The sequence below is a fragment of the Prionailurus bengalensis genome, chromosome F2 (assembly GCF_016509475.1).
Source record: "Prionailurus bengalensis isolate Pbe53 chromosome F2, Fcat_Pben_1.1_paternal_pri, whole genome shotgun sequence".
NCBI lineage: Eukaryota > Metazoa > Chordata > Mammalia > Carnivora > Felidae > Prionailurus > Prionailurus bengalensis.
In genome coordinates this window covers 62,793,084-62,819,401 of record NC_057353.1, presented here as the reverse complement: position 1 = coordinate 62,819,401, position 26,318 = coordinate 62,793,084, and the positions used below count along the sequence as shown (strand labels likewise).

Genomic DNA, 26,318 nt, shown 5'->3' with positions numbered 1-26,318 from the left:
ATATTTGACTTAATAAGCCAAATGGTTTTCCAAAGTGGTTGCATCAATTTGCACAACAACAGCAGTATTTATGAGTTCTTACTGCCTCACAGTCTTGCCAAGAGTTGGTATTTTCTGTCTTTTCCTTTTGGCCATTCTAGTGGGAATTGTTTCCCCCTACCCCCCCAGATGATCAACCAGAATTGAAAACCCCAGGTTAACTTCTGCTTATCCTTCATTAGGTTGAACAATATGATACTGTTCTATTTCTAGGTTAAAAAAAAAAATTCAGTATTGGCTATTTTTTATTGGTTAAATTAATACTTCCTTCACATCTTATATTTATACTAAAAGTGAAACTTAAACAAGAATGCACATCAATTGAGAAAGGTCTTAAATATTTGAGTTGAAATAAAGTTTTTAAATTAAAAATGCATTTCAGTGACTCTTATTTATTTTTTAATGCTTATTTATTTTTGAGAGAGAAAGAGAGACAGGGTGCAAGTGAGGGAAGGGCAGAGAGGGAGGGAGACATGGAATCTGAAGCAGGCTCCAGGCTCTGTCAGCATAGAGCCTGATGGGGGGCTTGAACTCACAAACCTTGAGATCATGACCTGAGCCTAAGTCGGAAGCTCAACCGACTGAGCCACCCAGGCGCTCCCAGGGACTTTTACATTTTAGTATCACCCAGATCCTTAAAAGCTTAAAAACAGACCAATGATTTTCACCTTCACTGCACATAGAATCACCTGTGGGTTTTTAAAACTTAATTGTCCCTATCCAAACACTCAGAAATCCAGATTCTGTGAGATTAACTTGAAGCTTTAAAATGTGTGCTGGGAAAAGACTGGTGCACAGACAAGGTCAAAAACCACTGATATTGCCTGCCCGTTGAGTTTTTTTTCCCAAACATTCTAAGGAAACACTTAATGCTTTGGTGATGTTACATACATGAGAGGGGAGAGAAACACCCAGATTTCACTTCCATCCATATATTTTTTTAAGTAATCTCTACACCCAACATGGAGTTCAAACTTACAACCCTGAGATCAAGGGTTGTGTGCTCCACCAGCTGAGCCATCCAGGTGCCCCTTGTTCCTCCCAGATTTTAAAATGCTTGGTTGCATATTAAGTTGGAAAAATGATTCTACCAATGGCAAATACCCACTGTGTCTCACTGAAAAGGTCTCTGGCTACCGCACCAAAGATGGAAATCTTGGGTTTGATTTGCACACAGCTCTACGGACTCACAGTTAAAGTATCACCAACGGCATTTAATGGTTACACACAGGTATTCTAAAAGTACACAGACACAGGGGGAGGGGAAAATAAAAGGAAAAAAAAAAAAAAAGGACCCAGACACAGTCATATTACCAGATAGCAGGACTAGGCACATACTCCATGACCAGAAAAGCAGGTGTGCATGTACACCCTCAGAAACAAAATTATTTTAAAACAATTTATGATCAAGACAAAATCTAACTAGTCATCTTTTGGGAAGAATCAAATCTTTATACTTTCTTATTTTCCAGAGTAGTTTTTAGATAGATAGGGATAGTGATATATCTAACGATATAGAACCATTGCAACTTGCAAGCTCAAGACCTTCAAAAGTCTTCTTACTGCAGTCCTGAATCAGATTTTTTCCGCAAGACCCTTCCCTTATCTCTACCAGCCATAACTGCATCTACATTTCTACGTGCAAGAAAAAGAAAAGAAAAGAAAAGAAAAGAGCCTGGGAACGTCATTTTTATCAGTATTTACCAGCTCTGGAATTCTATTGCCCTCCACGTGCTTCTTTCCCTTGTCTGCTTATAGCAACCCAACACCTGGAGTTAGGACACAGGGTCAGAAGTTGAAAGGACACTAATTCTTAGGCGCTGTTAATTATTAGGCCCTACCACAGACCGTCAACTGGCTTCCAGGCCAAACAAGCTGAAAGCCTCCTAGTTGGGAAGCAAGACAGCCTTCCATCATCTGACATCCTCAGGTGGGATTTGGTTCTCAACAACCCCTTGAGGCTGATGCCTGTTCAGTGTTTTCAAGCCATCCCCCACTCCGTTTTAAGTGTTTATACACCTGTACAACTTGGAGGATTAGACGACGGCTACGTCACCTGGCGGTTTTCTCCAGAACCCCGCGTATTCCAGGGCGCAGAGGAACAAGTTTGAACCGCACCCGGGCAGCGGCTCTCTGGCCCAGGCGGGAACCACTGCCAGCCGGAGCTCTGCTCCCCTTACTAAATGACTGGCCAAGCACGCCAGCGAACAGGCCCAGAAGATTCCACCACAGACCCAGCTACCCCCTGCCCTCCGCACGACCCCTGCCTGCCAGGTGCTTACCCACTTCCAATTGTCCGCGAAGAGCTCAATTTCGGGTCTCTATTCAGCGCCGAACGAAACCCAGCGCACGGCATCCTGGGAAATGTAGTCCTCACCACGTCCGGGGGTCGCTGGCTCTGCCCGCGAGACGCCCCCCAGGAGGGATTATTCCGCCTGGGCGGGCTGAGGCCGGAGCTGCCGTCTGAGTGCGGGGACGGAGCAGTTCCCCGCGGAGGATTCGGGGTGCTTTCGCGGATCGGAGGGAAGTGAGAGAACTACACTTCCCGGGCCGCCCTGCGCCGAGCCAAGCCGGCAGCCTCGCTTTGCGTGACCGCGGCAGGTTGGTCCTGGAGCAGATGAGCGCAGAATATTTAGGCGAAAGCGCGAGGAGGGGGGAGCGCGGGGCCGGAGGAGTACCTCGGCCGAGAAAATTATGCATGCGTTAGGGAAGCTCTAGGAGAATGGCTGTGGAAGGTAAGGGACGCTTGGGCATTTTAAGCTCCCTCTTAACCCGCGCACCCCACTACACACATCCCTGATGAATCCTGGGGAACGAGGGGAGGAGAGGAAAGAGGGTGGTGGCGAGCGGGCCCTTTCCTCCTACACCTCTTGGCACTCACCTGAGTCCCGGAAGGCGAATAGGCGCTTTCTTCAGTTGCTTTAGAAAGACTTGTAGGTGCGCAGGACTTTGGGGTTGGAGGCAAACAGTACCCCTGATGCGAAACGATGTGCTGGAAGTGGGAAAATCGGAGAGACGGGCATGAGGTCTCAGCTCCGAGGTGTCCCTTTCGCTGTCCCCTCTAACCGGGGCGGGCTGGGTGGCCGCAGGACTGGGAATGCCCATTTTGTAACACCCCCTCCCCCCACGTGGGAGAGGACCCCCGGCCGGGTGCGTCATCGGGAAGCATGGACTTCGATTGGGTCCAGGGCCCCTATCATGCGCACCCGACAGCGGTAGCAGCGGATGTACTCTGAGGGTGGAGGTGCCCCTACACCTGTCTCTGTTTATACCACCATCCCGGGGTTAGCAAAGTTTACAAAAAAGAAATGGAATCAGCCAGGAATAAAAAAGAATGGCCAGCCTCTTCCGTTGGGGTGAATCCTTTCCTTTGAAGATACCTTCCTCTTTTTCTAGTGTGATTTTGGCCTTTTGGCTTTGCGGTTGGAGCTCTACGATACTGCCTCTCCTGAACCTCCTGGTTGGAAGCAGGGACAGGAGGTTTGTGAGGGATCCCGAAGTTTTACTTCAGAATATCTTACCTTGGAACACAAGACTTTTTTGTGTGCAGGGTAATTTATGGGGAAATATACGTGGACCAGGTGTGTTTGTGAGGTCAAATTGGAGGTCAAAGTGTGCCTGAATGATAAAAATGCAATAATTATGGGACCGAAGTTACCTGCAGAGTTATGGTTCCTGAGTGTGCCTCGGGTAAGAGGGGAACTGGGGCAGGAAAATGAGGGCATGCCCGCCTACCGCATCTGGCTCCTTGCCAAGGGGAAATGAGCCCGTTCCTTGTAGGCTGGAGGCAAGAGGGAGCCACAAGGGCTTGCTTCCCTCACCCCTTCCTGCCCCAGGAGAGAACAATTGAACTACTCTGACTCCTGCTCTCATAATTATTTAACCACCTGAAGTGGCAACAACCCAGTTTCTGTGCTCAGTACGTTAACTCAAAAAACTATTGCCTTTGGGCTGAGGTTCAGAGTTTCCCAGTTGGCTACTTTTAGTTACCTATTTATTAATATACTCACATATATAGTTTCTATATTACATATATAGCATACCTGGTTTTGAAAAAATAGCCAAAATAAGCTTCCTGTGCACATATAATAATGTGAGAATCAGGCTTCATGCGTTGGTACAGTTGATGGTGAGTGAAAAAAGCTAACAGAGGATAAGGATCATCTTGAGCTTCAGGTCAAGGGTAAGTTGACCTGCTGGCACCCCTTCTGCCTCACCCTTCAGCTGACCTTGATTATCCTCTTTTTCTCTTCACTCTTCTGTGTTCCCAAGTGAGGGACACTCCCATGGTTGCCAGTCCACAGTGCATTTGAAAAGAATGTCCTGCTTGCTGTAAGAAGTATAAAATTAGTCATATTTCTTGTCTGATGGGTTATTATACCAGCAAAGGCAGACCTTGCAAAAACAAGGGCTTTGGAATGAAGTACACGTGGACTGCAGAGGCTTATTTTATTTTGAAGAGATTTATTGGTTCAAGTGCTTGTCTAGTAAACAGGAGATCCTGAGTTTGAATCACAATGAGGTCTCCACTTGAGGAATGAAGGAAGTAGTTTAAAGTTTGGCTGCAAATAGGATTCCTAGCTCAGTTTTTGCGAAGGCTGTTTGCTCAGCCTAGACTGGGCTCTTCCTGGCTGCTCTCACCTGATCTTTAAAGGCTCAGGGAAAACTTCACTTCCTCTGCAAACCTGACTCAGCCCTGCCTTCCAGCTCTCTGCCCTAGTCTATGGGAGGGGCTTCTGCACTGAGCTTCCCTAGTACCTGTGGTTACACCTATTTTAACATCTCCAAACTTAATCTCTCACTGGAGTATAAGACTAACCCCTTGGGGCTTGGGACCTTATATTCCCAGCCAGTAGCACAGTACCAGACCCTTACTTAGTAGGTACTCAGAAATGCTTATGGAATGTATGGGAATTAAACTCATGGCCACTTTTGTAACTGACTCCATAAGTGTGCATGGGGCTTTCTTAGCCCAAGTGTCATAAAATCAAGGACTTTCTGAGAGATTTGAAGGTAGGAGAGACTCTTAAAGGAAGTTCCCCTCTCCTCAGTTTTTAGTCCTGATACTCAAAGAATCTGATAGAGCAGTACTCATCCAGGGAGTCTTGAACTTCCTAGCTCATGGCTGGGATATATTGGGACTGTTCCTATTTTTTGTCCATAGGATGCTGTATGTCCCTCAGTGCATGGCCATCCCATGCAAAGTTCACGACCCCAAACTAGGTAACAACCCATGTCCCTAAGTTCATTGAGAAACATTGATTGGGAGAAGGAATTTTGCCAGAGGAACTGGAATAGGAAATACAATATGTGTTACTTAACATCTGAACCTTAGTTTCTGAATCTGGGAAAAAGGACACACTACTGTTTACTTCCTAGGAAAGTTGAGAGGATTTAATAAAGGAGAGGCCTTATAGGAGGGTACTTAGAACATAGATCCTTAGTAAATGTTTTTGTATTCCCATCCTTTAAAAAAAAAAAAAAGGTGTACTATTTGGCATGTTTTGTGTTCTGAATTTTCACTTATTCACACAAGTCTAATTAGCAAATTAGAAGGTGTTTTATTTTATCATGTGTAACCTGTTTGGTTAAGTAAGCTTGACCTTGTGTTAAATATAAAGTGTTAGAAGTATTAAAAGTGTTAAGAACAAATAGGGAGCTGATTCATTTTGTTGAACCTGTAGCCTTGAGTTTAAGATGATAAAGAGGTGCCCTATGTTTTATGGCCACCCTGGGTTGTGTTTTCTTCTCTGAATTTCATTACGACATCCTGTTTCTATTCCCTAGCCTGGTTGCGACCCATGCCTTGCATTTATGGGCAATTGGGCAGCTTAGAGTTGTACCTTCCAGCCATAGAATGCATGGTCTGCATTCAGATTGGGATTATATTTACATCCATTGTCTTTTTTGAAAAAAAAAAATTGTAGTAAATTACGCCAAATAGCTGGAAAAACTAGGGCCACCAGGGAGGAGGTAGCACGCAGAAACCACAAAGTAATCCATTCTCCATGGACAGACTGTATAGATGATTGTGTCTGTGAGGTGATGTTTTTAACAGAAATAGATTACGTTATTATAGAGGGAACAGAAAAAGTGGACTCATCAGGGACAGTGTTTTATTCATCTGTAGTCCAAGGTTGGTGCCTGGCACTCAGAGGACTGCAGGAATTGTTCATGAATGGAGTAGAAATGCCCCGAAGCAAGCGAAGGGTATTCCTACTCTTTGTTCTCATTTCCTTTCCTGCTTGCTTCATCCTTAGAACTGCATTTAAAAAAGTGAGTAGATAAACATTGTAGTGTTTCTATTCCAGATGTAATAGACTTGTCTCTCTTATGTGGCAGAAAAATGACTTCCAGTATTCAGCACTTCACCTCCCTAAAGATTTCAAATGGAAAGTTATATGCTCTAAATGACATCTGTGTTAAGGAATCTGAATTTCCCATCCTAAATGAACAAACTGGCTATCAAATGACCTCTAAGTCATTCAAGGTTCAGGTTCTGTAGTTTCTCTCCTGCAAAAGAGTAAAAACAAAAAACAAAACAAAACAAAAAAACCCTGCCCATGACCAAGGTATTGTAAGGATACATGACAGCAGCTGGAGGAGAGGGCAAAGGGGATAGTCAAACACTCCTAGCAAAGAGAAGCTGTTGTAAGTGATGGCTCTCTACCCTGCTATCCTGTTTGAATTCAGAACCAGGTCACAGACTCCCGACGGGAGATAAAAATGTCTTTATTACAGGACTCCTCGGGCTGGTTTGTTTGGCTTTGGGTTGGATGATAAAGCAGACTTGCTGATCTTGCACCCAAGCAGGGAACTTGCCCCTCATGGAGGTACCTGCCCCTGTAACAGCCTGAAGAGCCAGGAGAACATGGGCTCCTGCAGCAGGCAGGTGGGACTCAAAGGGAAGGAGAGAGAACAGAGCCACATATGCTTTGTTCCCTTTCATAGACGTGTGTCTATAGTTGTCTCCTTTCTGAAAAGAACCTGTGAGAGTGGAGAGAGACCAGAAGTGTCCGCGTGGGTTTCCCCTCTTATGAAACCTGGAACAAGGAGGAAGATGGCCCTCCATTCTAACCCCCCCGACATTTTTCTAAGTGCATTTTCTTCTTGAGAACATTGTAATCACCTCTTGTACTTGGTGGTGCTCGTGCTGTCTGCAGGTGGGCCTGTCTTCAGCCTGGGCCATGGTAGACCCTTGGTGAATTTTGTTGAATGAGGGAAGACAACAAATTAGTGGGTAGGGTTATGGATGCTTCTGATTGCCCCAGTAGCTCCTTAGATCACAGAGGAGAACTCCCCTCTGTGTTCACCTACAGAGTAGGACTGTAGAAGCGGTAGGAGCATTTAGACCGGTTTCCATAAGCAGCTCTTCCCTGTGCATGGTGATGTTATTGTTCAACTAACAGCCTGATTCTCTTCCATTTCACTTATCCCCAAGGGCTTTTTTTTTTTCCTTTTCCTTTTTTTTTTCCTTCTAAATTTATTTTGTTCTCTGGCCCAGAAGATTGGACTTTACTGTACCAGCAGCTTGTATTAATCACTTTTTTTTTTTTTTTTAAGACCTGGGAGTGGTGAATCGAAGCTCGTCATCAAAAATTCTTGTCTAGAGTGTGAGAAGTGGGGCCTCAAACCCTGCCACTGTGCTTGCCGAGGCTGGTTCCTGCCACTCCTGTCACTTCTTTGGGACCTCTCAGCCAGTTCAGACAGGGTGTCAGTTATCCTATTCTTGCCTGGCCTGGCCCGGCCCTTTCCTTCTCCTGTCTTGCTGTACTCCGGAGCCAGAAGAAACGAGGGCTGGTGTTCATAGGGGGGAGATCGTGTAGAACGTTGTTGCCGTGTTCTGTTACGCTGAGTCACGGTAGATGCTGTGGTGACCTACTGGAGGGGCAGCCCGGGGTCTGAAGCTGGTGCTTGAACTCTAGGGAGTGTCACTTGTGCCTTTAACTAGGAGAAAGGTAGGGAATTGCAAACTCCTTGGCATTGTAGAGGTTTTGCATTTTCTGTGTGCAGGGAACTTGACTAAATGTGGGGGGGAGGAGTCAATAAAGAAGGGAGCTTAGCCTGTTCTGTACCCGCCCCCATCATCCCTTTGCTGAAGGGAGACAAGAAGCAGATGAGGTGGAATGATAGAAGTGCTAATAAGTAAAAGCACAAACAACGTGATGTGGGAGGTCTGAGAACAAATGGAGCATCTAGTTCTGAACTGGATGGGATAGCCTTGCCAGAGGAGTAGCATCAAGCGAGCTTTGGATCAAGATATTGATGGCTGGGGAATGGGGGGAAAGGCATAAAACAGGGGTGTATGTAGAGTATGTTCCACCTAATGGATCCCCCCCCCCCCCCCAAGGTCCTGGTGTTGTGCTTGTTTAGCCCTTCATGGACAGGAAAGTGAATGAGGATGCTCCTGAGTCCTATCTGGTTATTACTTTTCCTGTGGGCTCTATTAGCTGCTTGGCCAAACCTTCAGCACTCCCCACAGCCCAGTCGGATCTTGGGTATGGTCCTTTTGAAACCACAGGAGCAAGCGAGGAAAGCTGCTCTCTTGTAAATCGAGCTGATTTCTCCCCAATTTGCTGAAGTGGAATGTAGCCGTGCTCCCAGCTCTGAGCTGGCTCATGAGAGCAGCATTGGCTATATTTAGTCTGGTTTGTCTAAAGTGTGGGTGCAAGAAGCTGCTTGCACAGCTTGCCTCCCCGAGTGAAGAGCATGAAGGGGTGGCAGCTGTTGGGTGCCAGGGGCAGCTGCCTCATTGCCTTCAGACTTTTTCCAAGGGCACTGAGGCTGGGAGGAGCCAGCTGCCAAGTTCAGTTCCTTTGCTCCTTGGCTGCCCTTGTTGCTATGCTTATATGGTATTCTGTCCAGGAAATCCCAAGTCTTCAGTGATTTGACAGATGTGTATAGACTAATCATGGGGTGTGAAATCTCAGAGATCCAGCTAACCTGGAGAGCTGGGGGCAGAATGGCCCCAGACTGTGAGGGCTGTTGCTGTCTTTAAACGTACAAGCTCCGCAGCTAGACGGGGTGTGAACCCCAACTCTGCCGAAGACTTGCTGTGTGCACCTGGGCAATTTACTGAATAGTTCTGAGACTCCTTGTTTAGCAAATGAGAGTATTAATAGTAATGACCTCATAGGTATGTTGAGAAACTTAAGTTAGTATCAATAAAGCTCTTAGGACCCATTCTGGTCATTGCTCAATAAACAGTAAATGTTAGACAACATGATGGCAATGATGTCTCCTTCCTGCCACACTTAAGAAAGCATCTAACCCATCTTTATGGCCTTGTAATATACTGTCATATGTAATAGGTGCTCAGTGAAGGAATGTAGGTTCTCAGAGTTGGGATAAAACCAACCAAAAGTGATTGGTAAAATATGAGTCATCTTTTAAATGTATTATTTGATTATCTGATTCCCTGCAGTTATGAGGCAACAGAGGGAAGTAAAAGTTTTCGTAACAGGTGTATATTCACTTAAGTCTCATCACTTAATGATATTTCCCCACCCAAAATTTACTTGCCACTTAATACACACTGTTTCATTGGCTGGGCTCTCTAATGGTCTGATAATAACTCAGCCATACAATACATAAATTGATTGCAAAGACAAATTTCAGATCTTGCAAAAGAAGAAAAATTTCAAGCACTCTATGAAATTGACATTGGACAACGGATGTTATCATACAGTTGTGACCCAGAGAAGATCTGGCTAAGTTAGGCCAGATAACTGATAAGAGGACAATAATCAACCTAAGATGGTGATTTGATAGTCACCAAAGAAACATATTAGGATCATCTAAGGATTATAAAGTCTTTGTCAAATTGTTGCCCAATATATTTTGGGGGAGAAAGATCTATGTAAATAGATTGTTTAAGAGTCAAATGTGAAATGAGAAAGGTTTTGTCCTGCTGATCTAAATCTTACAGAAGTTACATAACAAAAAATGGATTATTTTGGTCTAAGAATTAACACGTATTTACAATTATCTAAATTTGGTTAAATACAAGTTCTTAGTTTCTCCGTCTCAGATAAAGTATCATTTAAACTGTTTCAGTGTTCTCTTTGTGTTAGTATGTTAAATTTAAAATTTAGGTATCCTTTATATATCATAAAATGTATCTTTTGTGCCTCTTAGAGTTTTGACAAATATATTCAGTCTTACCACCACGCAATCAAGTTCAGTTCTTACACCCCCAAAAGTTTCCTTTTGCCTGTTTGTAATTACCTTTCACCCATAGCCCCTGACAACCACTGCTCTGAATTCTGCTCTCACACTCTGGTCTTTTTTAGAATGTCCTGTAAATGACACATTCTGTTGCCATTTGAGTCTGGCTGCTTTCATTTAGTGTAATGCACTTGAGGTTCACCCATGTTGTTACATGTATCCATTCAGTCCTTTTTATTGCTGAGTAGTAGTCCACTGAGTGGACATACCACTATTTATCCATTCACCAATTGAAGTACATGGGTTGTTTTCAGTTTTTGGTAGATGTGAATAACCACTATAAATAGTTGCCTATAAGTTTTTTGTGTGAACAGAAGTTCCTCTTGTATAAATAAGTAGGAGTGAGGTTTTTGAGTCCTCTAGTAAATGTGTTTTAATTTTATAAGAAACTGTCAAACCGTTCTTTAGAGTTACTATGCCCCACACATAGTACTGTGCCAAATTTTCCTCAATTTGGATTTTCTTTTAAGTTTTGATTTTTATTTGTTTTGAGAGAGTGAGAGGCAGAGCACATGAGTGAGAAAGAGCACAAGAGAGCGCCCTAGGCAGGCTCCACTCTGCCAGTGCACAGCCTGATGTGGGGCTCAATCCCAGGAACCTGGAGATAGGGATCTGAGCAGAAACTAAGAGTTTCAGAAGCTCTATCAACTGAGCCACCCTGGCACCCCTGGATTTTCTCTATTAACAAATCTTCTGATAATGAGGGTCTCACAGAAATAAGATAATAATTTTAATGGGTAGAATGTAGGCATTTGGATGGAATTAGGAGGAAGTAACTTTCCAGAGGTGGGCTCTTGGGGCCGCATTATACAAGAGTGTGCCATATGGCTATGGCAAATATACACCCTTGGTTTCCAGGTTAGTCCAGATCCCGAGGATGAAGATAGCCTAAAAATGCCACTGGTTTTGCATCCAAAAGAAAGCTGTTAACAAATTCTTGTGTTACTTTCTATAAAGGGACTTGTATCAAGCTCTGGATACTGAGTCATTGTTGTCAAATAAGGAAAGCGGCCCAGATTAGGAAAGGCTTACCTTGGAGAAAGATAGGCAAGAGCCTGTGGACAGAAAAGGGAAGACCATGTGGGAGGCCACAGAAGAGCTTAACTGGAGTGGGGAACAAACTTCCTTGTCCTTGAAAGGAGTTGGCCTTATTTGCCAAGGGGAGTCCTGACCTGTTTTGTGAAGCCTAAGAAAAAGCCGTTTCTAGTGTGACTTAAATTGTGAGGATGCCTGGGCCAGGGGCTTGTTTGTGGCTTTCGGCCATTCCGATCCCGAATTGGCTCTTCAGTGAGCTGTTCATTTATAGAGAGGGAGCAGTGCTTTCTCTTGCTAGGAGCACATTTTACTCAGCTGCAGTCTGGATATAGGGCCCAAGGGCAGAGTTGTTTCCAAGTGCAAACAATCGTCTTGGAGGTATAATTTGGACAGTAACACACTAGGGCTTCCAGGATTTTCCACTGTCTGTGTGACTGTGGCATAGAATACTTGAATCTGGGATTGCTACAGAATTCCTAGATGCATGGTTGCCTTAACTGTTGTGTGAGGTTGTAAGATGTTTGCTCAGGGTTTCTTTTTAAAAAATTTTAAGAATGTACCTGTGCATTACATGGAGGTGGATATGTTGTTAACCAGACTTTGGTAGATGTACTTTGCACTTTTGTCTCGAGGTTGCGATTGCCCCCTTGATGACCAGTGATGTATATTCAGGTATAGGAGAGTTCAACCAGTCACCAAGAAGTGGAGCTGGGGCGTGCCAGCTCCTGGCCTTGGCTCAATCAGTAGATGTGTATCAGGGCCTTGTGATGCCTGAGCTCTTGCTTTCTCTTTCTGTTTTGATTTTTTTTTCTGTAAAAAAAACCAAAAAACAAAAAACACTTTTTTTACATGGTGGTCCTTTAATAAATACTTCTGCGTGGATAAACTGGGATTGATATTTTGTATTGGAGTCATCTAGGAAGTTTGTGGGGGTACAGCATTTACCTCTGTAGCCTAGAATTGGAATATTTTTCATTTTCTACTCACAAATCTTAAGCACTTGCTAATAGGAAGTAATAGGTTCCTAATAGGTTAGGTAAGTCTAGGAAAAGCAGGTGTGCTGGAGACTGAACTCTAAGTCTTTCCTTGATGATGAGATTCTCCTGGGACACTTAATGACACCCACATTCCTAATCCCCTCCTTTGGGTGTATTGTTGTTTTGGTAAATCAGAAGTGGGGCCCTGACTGTAACATGTTCCCTGAGTCATTCTTAATAAGCAAATTTGGAAGACACTGGTATAGGGGCAGGATTCTTAATCTCAGGTCCTGAGAGGAGATCCTTAACCCCTTTACAACTGTATGCACAATTTGTAGGTGGACATAATGTGTATTTTTCACTGGGGAGAAAAAAACTGGGGTTTACATTCTGTTCTTAGAGAGGCTAGGGATGAGTCATAAGAGCCTTATGAGAACATACATTTGACTTTTTCTTCTGATACATCTCCAGTGCCTACAACTGTGTCTGACCCAATGAAGGCATACAATTATTTATTGAGAAAACAAGAGAACTAATGTTATTTTGTGCCTACTTTCAGCCAGGTTCTTGGTGTCCGTTCTAAACATTAGTTTTCATAATGCAGTGGGATAGGTGGTTTCCCCTTCCAATAGTTGAGGGAATTTAGGTCCAGAGAAGATGTGAGATCTCCCCAAGGCCACACAGCTCATTTGTGGTGGAACCAGGCTTTGTTGCCAAATTTGCCATATTCCAGAGTCCTTACTGTACTGTGTTCCTTTTCTGGTTTTGTACCAGTTCAGGAGGTGGGTTCTAGTTTAATAGCTCTCTCATGGAAATGTTGGTAATTTAAGAAAAAAATTTTACATTAAAATACAACATTGCTTATTTGGGCTCTACAATAGAAAAAACTCTTTAAGGTTTTTGGATCAGATCTGTAATAAGGTGTTTGTCTTGATTTTGCTTTGTAGAGTATTGCTTCTTTCCTTTTAGGGAGCCCCAGGTCTTCAGGCATTTGTTGCTGCTGTTGCTGTTTTCCCATGCTGCCTTGCAAGTTCACTTGCATGCCCAGCACAAATTAGTGTAAATCTGTGTATCTGTGATAGGCTCAGCACTGTGAATGGCACTGGGCAATATACCAGAATCTAAGGCTGTGGACCTTCCCATCCCGGGGCTTATTGTCAGGTCAGAGGTTCAAGAATTGTGTTGTAAATGTATCCCAGTTAAAAAAAAAAAAAAAAAAAAAAGGTTCAGACATGAGCAGAACATGTAGGCAGGGTAGTCTGTGTGGGGGCTCTGCTCTCTCAATCAGGAGCTACCCTGCCCACGGCAATGACCCACCCATTGCCCTGGACTCCCCAGGAGAAGTCTTTTTCTATTTTAAAGAGTGAAGGGGCACCTGGGTGGCTCAGTCAGTTAAGCATCTGACTCTTGATTTCAGCTCAGGTCATGATTGCGTGGTTTGTGAGTTTGAGCCCCAAGTTCCACTCTATGCTGACAGCATGGGGCCTGCTTGGTGTTCTCTCTTTCCCCCTTTCTTCCACTCCTCCACTTGCTTGCAGGCTCTCTCAAAATAAACATTAAAAAAAAAAAAAAAGTGAATTAACTGCTGCAGAAAGCTTGGTCCTAACCTGGAGAAACTGAAAAACCAAGCAAGCTGAAGTATTAAGAGAAAAGAAAGGAATGGATGTGAGAAATATTTCACAGGGGGAAAGGAAGATAGGATTGGGGCTTGTTTCCTTGTAGGGTGTGGCAGACCCTTAATTGCTCCCAACTCTCCACTGCCAATAAAATACCAGTCCAAACTCCTTAGCAGCCAGAGCCCTTCCCAGAATGCTAAGGCCTTCCTGCTCTGGGCTGATTTCCCTCCCTTTCCCCTTCGGAGTCTACCCTGATAGTCAGTGGGGCCCAGCACTCAGTTGTTTGCTGGCTCGTGGCGCACCTTGAGGTCCCCCCCCCCCCCCCCCCCGTCTTTGTGCTCTTCTCCCACCTCAAATGCCCTTTCTCCCACGGGTTCGTGTGATGTCCTTCTGCTCTCCTTCTATGTCTACAGCAAGAGGATAGATGGGCGAGAGATGATGATCTCCGTGTGTGGGAAGAGTGTGTCTGCCAGGCGAGGGAAGTGCTGAAGGGGTAGGATGAGGAAGCGGAAGGAGGCAGGAAGAAGCAGCCATGGTAGCAGTGAGCCATTTTGGAATGGAGCATGTCAGCATCACCTGATGGTCAAAGACCACCAGCAAGGTATTAGCTGGGGAGAGTCCATGAGTTTGGCAAGTAGTAAAAGATACTCTGATGAAATGAGAAGCAAATCCATATTAAAATAATTCGAAGATTAAATGGATGATGACACTACCCTTGATACACATGTATTGAAGTGGAACGAAGGGAGAAGTTGTTATAGCAAGAGCGTGATCCAGGTTTAAAGAGTTGCAGTGTTTTCACCATTGAGAAGATGTGGGAAGGAAGATGAAGGCCTTTACCTAGATGGGAAACCAGTTCGAAGGAAGCTTTTTTTTTTTTTCTTCTTTAAGCTAGAAATATTTGAGAGAGTTTGTAGATGGGGTGTGTGTGTGTGTGTCCATCCATCCCAGTGGATAGGGAGATTTTGAAGATGCAAAGGATGGAAGGGAAAATGGATAGAAAGCAAGGACCATCACGAGTTTAGATGTAGAAGGTTTTTTTTTTTTTCCCTGGAAGAGGTGGGTGGTGGGTGATGGGTGGTTCAGGTAAGGAGTGTTATTAATTAAGATGTAATCTTCAAGAAATACTAATACCTATACCGTGTGACCAGCACTGTCCTGCTTATATATTAACTCCTTAACCTTCCCATCAATCCTATGTGGGAGGTACCATTATCATCCCTATTTATAATTAACGAAAGGGGCACAGAGAGTTAAGTAACTTGTGCATGGTCACTCAACTGGTAATGGTCGAGCCAGAATTTGATAAAAACAGAAGATGTCTGTCCATTTTCCTAGTTAGGAAACACTGGGAATACTGGATTAAAACATTATCATCCTTAGAATTTTCTTTAAAAATGAGGGTCTTAAAGTATGACCTTTAAGGGGGTACCTGGGTGGCTTCGTCGGTTGACTGACTCTTGATTTCGGTTCAGGTCATGATCCAAATGTCATGGGATTGACCCCCACATTGGGCTCTGTGCTGGGCACAGAGCCTGCTTGGAATTCTCTGTCCCTCTGCCCCTCTCCTTGGCTTGCACGTGTGCAGTCTCTCTCAAAAGGATGACCTTTAATAACATAGATCATTGACATTTTATTAGTTTATTTTGTGATAATTGATTCCAGGTAGGTCAGGTGTGGAATAGGATTTTGGATTTCGAATTCACAGATGTTGGAGGAGGGTATCATTTTCAGAATGCAAGTCATTTCCTAGAGAGGTTAGGCCTTGGTGAGTGCCGGCCAGCCAGCTGGTGCCATGAGGGCACCCTGACCCTACAGGCTGGGTTTGGTGTTTCAGGAAAACTAATAGGGGTAATGTCAGAAAGGAAAAGCGAAAAAGGTACTGAAAATAAACTTGGCCAATTTCATAATTTTGCCAAGATAAGAACATGTTCCCTATTTCCTTCTATCTCCTGCCCCCTTCCTGCTTTTAAAGCTTTAAGATTTAGGTTTCCAGGGTGCTGATGCCATTGTCCCTGATTCTAATGGTAATGGTAGTGATTTTCTGGTTGATGCTTGGTCTATTGCCTGCTAAGTACCTCTGTAGAGCCCCCAGGAAACTCTGCCTCCCTCTGACCTGCTTTGCCTGGCCAGAGTTTCTTAATTGAAACTCAATAGCTGGTAGCTTTTGGCACCTGTGTGTTTGCTGGGGCTCACCCCAAAGCCATCATCATTGAAATCCTACCGCCTTGGCTTTACAGAATACTTCGTGCTTTCCAAAGTACAGTTTCTCATCTGAACCGCAGCTGATCCATTGGCAGCTGGAACAGGGGCTCTTGTTCCCATTTCATAAAGAAAGATGTGAAGGTTCCCTTGTCCAAGGTCACATAACATATTAGTGACAGAGCTTAGATTAAGAACTTGGGGTCTTGAGTCTTTGATGGCTTCTATTACTGCTGCCATGATTGAAGGGATGGCACAGGGCCTACTTTGAAGGGCTTTGCAAATGGGCTGCTCTAGAAGGGATCCAGAATTCTCTGAAATTATGGATGGAGGCAGCCAGAGTCAGGCCAGAGGTCATGTAGTTCTCTGGAAGCACCCAATCCTTGGCTCCGGTAGTGAGAAGCTAAATTCCTTTTTTCCCCCCCTCCCATTATTTTGTTGATTTGCCATAACTAGATCTTCTAAATAGCTATATTAAAGTAATATTTAAACACTTTTTTCTAGGTGTGAAAATCTTTCATAGTCACCACAGACAGAAAAAAAACCCACAAATAAGAAACTAGGAATAACAATAGGTAATGTTTACTAGGCACTCACTGATAGTAGCAGCTGGGGCTGCTCTCCAGCCAGTCTCCCTTGGTACAGCTATATTGGCTGTTGATAGCCAATGACTTCTGATGGGTTGTGGTCTGGACCATACTGGTTGTTTATTTTGAATATCCTACCTGTTCACAACAATCCCATGCGATGGTTCTTAATATTCATTTCCTACATGAAAAATGGAGGCCCAGAGAGATTAAATAATTGCCTCAAGGTCACCAGCTGGTAAATAATGGAGTAAGAATTCAGACCAAAGTTCAGATGACTTCAGTGCCCACTCTGTTGCCACTAAGAAAGCCAGTAGATCACCCCAGGGAAAGTTCATATTTCCTTCTGGGCTTTCTATAAGTAACTCACGATAGCTGGTGTAACCTGTCATTTTAGCAAATCTCAGCGGTTGGTTAGTTGATAAAATATAAATGCGTTTGTGTTTTTGCTTAGTTTTTTTGGTCATTGTGTATGGTAAGCCTAATGAACAATTTCATTCTCTGTAGATACAACATTTAATGAGGCCCAAGTTCCAGAAAGTATCCTCTCTGTCAGTTCTGTCCCTGTGACTTGATGGTGAATGTCAAAGTCAGAGGCATAGAAAACCCCTACCTTGTGTAATAAAAAGATGGGGGTGGGATTCAAGGTGCACCATGAGCCAACAAACAACTGACTGCTGGGCAGATTCCAAAGGGGAAAGGGAAGGAAATCAGCCCAGAGCAGGAAGGCCTTAGCATTCTGGGAAGGGCTCTAGCTGCTAAGGAGTTTGGACTGGTATTTTATTGGCAGTGGAGAGTTGGGAGCAATTAAGGGTCTGCCACACCCTATAAGGAAACAAGCCCCAATCCTATCTTCCTTTCCCCCTGTGAAATATTTCTCACATCCATTCCTTTCTTTTATTGTTGGACTAGTTTTTAGTTTAAGTCTGTTTCCTATTTCTCATCTGTTTTTGTTGTATTTTCTGATAAATTTTATCTTTCAAGCATCTACCATTCTTAATTTTTCAACAGCATGTTTTGCCTGAAATTTTTATAGCATCTAATCTTTGTGGATATAGTATCTTGCCATACTTCATTGAGGTTATTAATGCTAACATTTCTATTGTTTGATTGAAGTTTACCTGGCTGTCCATATGCCTTCAAGGTGGGTTTTTTTTGGTTTTTTTTTTTTTTTTTGGTTTTTTTTTGGTCTTCATTCTGGTCTCTGTTCTTGTTAGATATTCAAGTGTTTGTAAATATTAGACTCTCTGCTCATATTTGAGTGACCTTAATTTTTTTAATTGTGGATGGATGGGGCCTGTCAATCATGGTTTTCATTATAAGATGTATTGGCTGGATTTTTAGAATGAGGGAGGAGGTTGTCTTACATCAGAATATTTAGATCATTTTTTCTTGGACTGGTTAATCGCTCAGAAGATCTAATATTCAGACTCCCAAATCTGATTCTAGAGTCTATGGCCTTATCTACTCATTTTCTTAATTTCCAGATAAGGTTCAATGTCTGGGTATATTTAATTGTATTACTTCTAGAAAGTTGGCAATCTAAATGTAGAATTTATAGGAATTATCATTTCTGAGGATGATAGTTTTAACCAGAAATTTCCCTCACTACAAAGAAAGATACGTGGTATATGCTCAGAAGATCATTGTGAAGCGTTATTTTGCTCAGTGCATCACGTCTTCATAAGAGCGTGTAATAGGATGGAGAAAGTTTCCTAACTCCCACCCTAGCGCTGTAGTGCATGTGTATACATTCAGATGTGACAAAAGTGGTCATGCAAACCAAAACAGATTCAACCCCAAGAGCGGTGTCCTGTTTATGGGACTTCTTGGGGCAAGAGTGTTTCTTGATACTTGGGATTAGGAGTTAGTATTGAGGTGGCACCAATCATGTGTTGGTCTGAAAAGGGTTAGGGGAGAAAGGGCTGGCTGGACTCTTAGCAACTTGTCATGTACTTGTGTGTTCAGGTTATAGCATTTTGATTTAAGCATGCATTCTGCTGACTGCTTCTAGAGACTTTCCCATGTGGTCCCTTCTTCTGACTAGGTCTTTTTGAACTAGAGTGGAGAGATGTCCCCAAGGGCCACCCACAGTTGCCTCTTTCTGTCCTGACTAGGTTTTTCTCCTCTCTTTTCCTCTGTATCTACCCACTGGTATTTCATCATTGGAGTGGGAATGGGGATAAGGGCTTGACAATGTTGAGCTAGCATTTTTAGAAGAGCCAGCTGTCCTCCATTGGCCTGGCCACTTGTCCTCCATTTTTGAAATCTGGGCTCCCATTCTCAAGGAGGGACAGTGGGGTCCAGATTCCATGAAAGAAGCAAGCGGAATGAGACCACAGCACTAAGAATTCTCTCCTGTTGAGAATGTGAGGCAACCTGCTTAAAGATAATGGTCAGGAAAAATTTGAATTTATGATACTTCACCAACCATGTTGGGTTTGTCAAAGGATGAGAAAAAAGGAAGATACACTGGAAAACAGGACAACAGTGAAGAGGGTTTGGTGTCTGGAAATACTTAAACAGTCATTCACTAGGCATGAAGAGAAAATTTATCCAGTTAGAAAGGTTACATCAGCTATTTAGACCTGAAAGCATAGTTTTGTTGTAAACCTAAAGGTTTTAATAATTTTTACAGAATTTAATATAGTCTGTTAATATCCTGGAGCAAAGTACTATTAGAAATTCAAGAATTTTTTTAAATGCAACATAGCAACATTTCCCAACTTTTTAAATTAACCTTTTAAAATAATTATGATTACATGCTTATATATACTCTTTGGAAAGTAAGTAGAAAGAAAAAAAAATTATCCATGGACCCACCTCTTAAAAGACAGGTATTGCTAGTATTTGGCATATTTTTTTCCTAACCTTTTTTCTTTGTATGGTTTTTGGTTTTGCCTAGCAGTCAGAAAGCGTTTTGCTTGCCTTTTAGTAGGATATTTTGGTCTTCAATTGGAATTGACTGTGGTTATGTTCAGATAATGCATGTCTGGGATTTATTCTTTTCTTGTCATGAGGCTGAATAAGCAGTTCTTCAGTTCTTGGCTTGAATAAATTCACTGTGCTTTTAACATAAAACATTGTTCAGATTAGAGAGTGAATAATCCTTAGAGTGAAGAAGTATGATGTATGTTTTACAACCACTTAAAAAAATGTCAAATCTAAAAAAATCAAAAGCACAAAAATGGCTTGGGGAAAATATGTATAACAAAGATAAGACCAAGTCTCCTGAGGGACAGACTGTCCTAGGACCACTGAGAGACTCATTATAGATGTCTAGTAATATTTATTAAATATACAATAATTACATGCAACACAGTGGTCTCAAAAAAGAGTGACATCTTTATCTAGAGGCATAGAAGAGAAGAATGTAGTGTGATAGATACACTACTGAAACCGGGGCTAAGTTCTAGTCCTGCTTGCCCTGCTAACTAGTTGCTACCTCAGAGGAAGCTGCCCTCAATATTATCACCAATAAAACGAGGCTGTTGAGCTATATAATTTTAATGAGTTTCTATCCTCCTCTGACATTCGGTGACTCAATCAATTTATGATTCTGGTACCAAACACGGAGAACATAAAGATGCAAAAAATCTAGCAGCTACCTTGACTCATTTCCCTCCTCCCTCACATCCAGTCAATTACCAAGTTGGACCCATTTTACCAAGTCTGGGGTTAGCAGATAACCACCTGTTTTCTTAAAGTTTTATTGGAACACCGTTATGCTCATTAGTTGATGTGTTACATATTGCTGCTTTTGTACTATAGTGGCAGAATGGGGTAGTTGGAAGGATTTAAATATTTACTATATGGCCCTTTATAGAAAACATTGGTCAACCCTTGACTGAAATAATTTGCAGGGGTGCCTGGGTGGCTCAGACGGTTGGGCATCCGATATAGGCCTAGGTCATGATCTTGCCAATCCTGAGTTCTAGCCCCACGTCAGGCTCTGTGCTGACAGCTCGGAACCTGGAGCCTGTTTCAGATTCTGTGTCTCCCTCTCTATCTGCTCCTCCCCCACTCATATTCTGTCTCTCTCAAAAATAAATGAACGTTAAAAAACTAAAAAAAAAAAATCTGTAAACCAATCTCCTTCTCTCCTCACTACCTTTGCCCTAACTTAGGTCTTCATCTCTTCTCACCAGGTGAATCCGGGAGCTTCTAAAATGAGTTTTTCTGACACCAGTTCTGAGCCTCCCAAGGGTGCTGTGTATGGAAACAGTGTAATGTTTAAAAAGAAAATCTTAACACGAAGTTGCTTAAAACCCTTCCTGGGTAGCCTTCTAATCTCAAGATGAAATTCACGATAAAATACCTAACACACCAGGTTAGAAAGCCACAGCACTTTACTGACATCTGAAGACCCTTGTAGTCACCAAAGACCAGGTGTGGTTTGGTGCACCTGGGTGACTCAGTCGGTTAAGCATCCGACTTCAGGTCAGGTCATGATCTCACGGTTTGTGAGTTCGGCCCAGTGTCGGGCTCTGTGGTGACATCTCAGAGTCTGGAGCCTGCTTTGGATTCTGTGTCTCCCTCTCTGTGCCCTCCCCTGCTCGCTTGCTCTCTCTCTCAACATATTTTTTTAAAAATTAAAAAAAAAAAAAACAAAAAAAACCCAGGGTGGTTTGACATGACATAAGCTGTAGGGACTGGAAAACCCAACTAGCTTTAAGTAGGAAGAGGCTGTGTATAGCTCATCTAATTGAGAAGCCTGGCTATAGATCTGACCTGGAGAAAAGTTTAATCCAGATTTCTAGTTGTTTCACCTGGACTTCCTTTCCATTCTGTTGCCTTCTCTTCCGTGTTGACCCTATTCACCCAGAGACTTTTTGTCTTGAGAGGTCAGAACTGTGTGGCAGTTTCTGTCTCCTCCTGTGAACACATCTGGTAGGAAAGAAAACAAGTCTCTTCCCTGTAATTCCCACACCAGTGCAGAGGTGTCTGATTGGACAGCATAGGCCATGTGGTCAGAGATATGGAATGTGCTGATTGGCTTAGCACCAGTTCATGCATTCAAGCCCTGGAGTTGGGGTAAGATCCCAGATGAACTATAAAGACTGGGAAGAGTGGAACTATCCCCAATTAAATATTGGGCTGTGGTGGAAACAGGATGAATGGAGGTGGGTTGGGACAAAATAAGATTCACTGAGCATACCATGAGCAGGATTGCAGTGATGGTCAGAAGCAGTAGCAAGTGACCTGGGGAGGCCAGCAATCAGAGAATCCCAAAGTTGGGGGATTATGGTTGCCTCACTCACTGGTTCTTAATTCCAACCAGTCATTAGAAGTACCTGATACCTGGGCTGTTTGAGGACACATTAACTTGGGTTCTCTTTTTGGTTGGCTAGGTCTGAGGGATTGTACAAGTTATCAGGGTGTTTCTAATATGCAGACAGACTGAACTATTGATTGGGTTTAGGTCCAGGTTTCATTTCCTGATTCTGTGGAATGGGAACAATCGTAATTACCCAGCAGGATTGTTGTGTATTGGTGTGAATAAGGAATACAACCTACTTAGGTGCTCAAATAAATGGTAGTTTCTTATCCGTGGTTCTTACCTTTACAGGGATACTGTATTAGATTCCTGAGACTGCCATCACAAAATCTCAGACTGGGTGACGTAAACAGCAGAGAATTTCCCATATTTCTGGAGGCTAGAAGCCCAAGATGAAGGTGTTGGCTGGTTTGCTTTCTCTTGAGACCTTTCTCCTAAGTTTTCAAGTAGCCTTTTTTGTGTGCATACACCTCTGATATCTCTTCCTCTTTTTATAAGGACACCAGTCCTATTGGATTAGGGCCCACTCTTATGGCCTATTTAACCTTAATTACCTCCTTAAATATCCTGTCTTCAAAATGTAGTCACATTGGGGTTAAGACTTCAAGTGAATTGCAGGGAGGACACAATTCTGTCTATAAGAGAGATGGATCCTTTGATTCTCTGATAGCTAGGGTTCCTTTGCCTGGAAAAAGGCAGACACACAAATGTATGTCAGACTTTGTATGCATTTATAGGACTTTGAAGATCCCACTTAAACAGGAACATCTGAAGCAGCCTTGCAGAGGAAAACCAATACCCAAGAGGAGGATGTGTATAAAAGAAGGCATTTCATCTCCTCAGCCCATTCATTTAACAAGTATTCACTGAGTGCTGCCCATGTGTCAGGCACTGTGCTGGGGTTAAAACAATGAATGGCACACACAAGCCTCCTTCTCTTACCACTTAAAACTTTTATTGGATGCAATAAACACATAAGCCATCTCTACATGGCGGTACCAAGTGCCATGTAGAGAACCAAAACAATGATGGGGGGGTGGGGTGGGATTTGCCTGGGAAGCTACTTAGAGAATGTGGTTAGGAATGTCTTCACTGAGACAATTAAGCGGAGGCTTGCACAACCAGGAGTCAGCCATGCAAATGGGAGTAGAGGGTTTATGGCTGATGAAATGCCTGCTATTCTCTGGTTTATTTTAGTATCAGCTGGTGGAACCACCTCCTCTCTCAGCAGCTGCTCCCCTGATTGGGTTCTTCTGCCTGCAGAGCAAGAAATAGGAATCTGCTCTGAGACGGGCATAGCTGTTGTGGATTGCTCCCCTGTCTTTGGATGTCTTTCTCTTCTCCTATATCTGAAATGTTTAGGTCATGTATTTGAAGGGATAGGACCCATCAATTCAAACATCTGTTCCTCTGAATTCTCATGGACATGATGAGACTTCAATTGTTATTTTGACTTCAGCATGAAATAGAGTAACCCTGTGGGAGAAGCAGTCATATTGGTGGCGTGGTAAATGTATAAACAATAATTGTATTGTAGTACATGTTTCTATAATAGTACGCTGCGGGTCTGAAGGGCCTAAAGGGACCCCAGACGGCATCTGGATGGAGTGGAGAAGACTTCTAGAAGCTGCATCCTAAAGGTCCCCCACTGTCCTTAGGATAAAGAACAAAATCCTGTCATGAATTGCAGGCTCCTGTAGGTCTAGTACTTGTTACCCCCGCCAGTTCTCTCCATCTCTCTGCCAAGAGAGGCTGGACTTGGTTCCTTACTTTAGGTTGGGGTCAGTTCTGCTCTGTGATTCTCATTCTGGGGTCCAGGTTGAAGGGGCAGTAGCTCCTAAGGCATGCTTTTTTTTTTTCTAGTTATCACAAGTGTGTAAGAGGCCAAATCAAACTTTGTAACCACTGTTCACATCTCGTCCACTTCTATCCATTGGTCAAGTTAAATCACACGGCCAAGGCCAAAGTCCTTGTCTAAGCATACACACTTTGCTCTGAAAGAAGAGGAGTAAGTGTTTATCAGTTGATCTACCATAGCATGTAAGGCGCTTAGAATAGTGCCCGTTTAGTTTTGCCTAAAGTATGAACAATAATGTACTTTTAATAGTCTTACTTTGGAGAAGGGAAAAAGAAGGGAGTAATAAACAGGGGAGAGGATTATTATGTAGGGCAAGACTTGCCTTACGGGAGGAGTGTGTGGGTTGAAGATGGAACATAAGGCAGAGCTTGAAGATTCAGCTAAAATGTGAGAACATGCGCTTAGAGTGGTGCCATCTTCCTCATGGCTTTTGTTTGCAGCCAAGGGGGCAAGTGGTTGGATTGATAGACTTTCCCTGATCTGAGTTCTATGTACTTGATTCTTTTCCCCCTTCTCTCTAATCTTAAAGGAGAGGTTTAGATTGTGACAGTTGGTGTTTACAATGTTTTAATGTCTATCATATTGAGAACTGAGTAGAAGCATCTTTAGAAATAATTTACACCACCATAAAATGACTTGCTAATCTTTCAGAGTGTGTTCTTTAGAATTGTTTTTGTTTTTTGTATACCAGCCAAGAAGATCTAGACCAATGAGGAACCTGGTAAAATATTTTAGAAGCATCATCTGATTTGCAAAGCTAAGTGGGAATATAAATCCTTTCTTAAATACACAATCATGCTTTCTGCCATTTACTTGTGTTTTGTTTCTTTAGTTGTCTCTTAGGGCAATGTTTATATATGTGATTAAAACGTCCACAGGATGTGTGCCCGCCCACCAGTGTTCGACTGTAGGATTCATGAGTGGGAACATAAGGGCTGTGGGATATGCTGGCTTGTACCAGCAGGCCTCATGTAGCCCCTATTATGCATCTGGTCTTTAAAAGGATACAGGTAATGAAGTTGATAATTAACAGCCATACGATTTATTAGATGCCTAATTTGCAGTAGTGACTTGCCATGTGAAGTGTAGATAGATGCTTTGGGAGTTAGGATTAAGGAATACAGATAGGTGTTGGAATGAAGAGAAGGTTTTAACGAGACCTGAACTGCATCTTGAAGGGTGCCCACATCAAACAGATGAAGATTGTCACATGTTTATTCATCCATATAGCTAAAATACAACATTGGCTGTTTCCCTGTGTTTAAAGCATTTCTTCACCATCCAGTTGTTTAGTGAAAAGTCCCAGACTTCTGATCCTAATACCAAAACCCCATGCACTCAAAAGCTCCCTGATCATCTTCCTGTCCCATCTCCATAATTTCTTTTCAAATGACCTACTTTTCCTTGTAAATGTTCCAAACTTACCTAATCTGTACCTTCTTTTAAATTGGTCGCTCTTGGGGTGCCTGGGTGGCTCAGTTGGTTAAGTGTCCAACTTTGGCTCAGATCATGATCTCACGGTTCCTGAGTTCGAGCCCCACGCCCGACTCTGTGCTGACAGCTCAGAGCCTGGAGCCTGCAGCCTGCTTTGGATCTGTGTCTCCCTCTTTCTCTGTCCCTCCCCTGCTCATGCTCTGTCTCTGTCTCAAAAATAAATAAAACATTAAAAAAAAAAATTGGTCCCTCTTGCTTGGACACCTTCCTTGATCTTTGGATGCAAAGCTGGCCTTTTCTTCAAAACCTATCAGAAATACCAAGTTCTATGGAGTCTTGCCTGTTCTGTTGTTTTCTTGGAAGTAATCCTTTTCTCAGTTTTTGAACCCTCTTAGCATTACTTTCTCTGCAGCTCATATTCCCAGCTTCCCTTGCTCTCATGCCATCTGCAAGTAACTATGGCTTGCTTATTTTTGGTCAATAGCATAAAAGTTCTCAAACCTTTAGCTTTTATAGACAAGTAAAAATTTTTTTTTAATGGGGACACTCACAGTTTATATAACTTTTTTACTAACATTAAAACTCACGTGAAAAGAAACACCACCTCTAATCTAATTTTATAAAAATCAGCATTTGACCCCCAAAAATGCAGGGTATGAGAGGACAGGGCTTTATGCTGAAAACTGGCCAATGGAAAACTCCTGAGGCTATCTGGTTTTGTTTTGTTTTCCATCTCACAGAGGACCAGTGAAATGTTCATCCTGTATCTGCCCTCTCTCGGTAGACGTTTTCAAGTCACTCTTTTAGTAGACTGTGACCTTTGCCAGAGCTGACTTCTCTGATTCCCAGTTTATCTCTATCTCCCTCCAAGATAATCTTGGATCTCTAAAAGCTTATAACAATGACAAAAATAACACTGATCTGTGACACGGAAGCAACCAGGCTGGGGAATAAAGATCTGACTCTGTCTGAAATAACTAAACAAATAGTCACTTTTATACACACACACTTCAGATATACTTTTATAAAAGTCAGAGCAATAGACAGGTTCTAAGTGCTGTTCAT

General features: G+C 42.9%; 1 protein-coding gene and 1 long non-coding RNA gene across 3 annotated transcripts in view; one reads left to right on the top strand and one right to left on the bottom strand.

The window, feature by feature from the left end:
• Positions 1-2,433, bottom strand: part of LOC122495744 — a 50,098-nt gene extending 47,665 nt beyond the window's left edge. The window contains exon 1 of the long non-coding RNA XR_006300553.1: positions 2,322-2,433. This is a non-coding gene — a long non-coding RNA (uncharacterized LOC122495744). The remainder of the gene's footprint in view (positions 1-2,321) is intronic.
• A 218-nt stretch (positions 2,434-2,651) lies between these two features.
• SAMD12 (sterile alpha motif domain containing 12) overlaps positions 2,652-26,318 on the top strand; it is a 387,717-nt gene continuing 364,050 nt past the window's right edge. For both annotated transcript variants that reach the window (XM_043601633.1, XM_043601632.1), the window contains exon 1: positions 2,652-2,774. In XM_043601633.1, the coding sequence (XP_043457568.1) occupies positions 2,762-2,774 (13 nt within the window). In that variant the 5' untranslated portion in view covers positions 2,652-2,761. The remainder of the gene's footprint in view (positions 2,775-26,318) is intronic.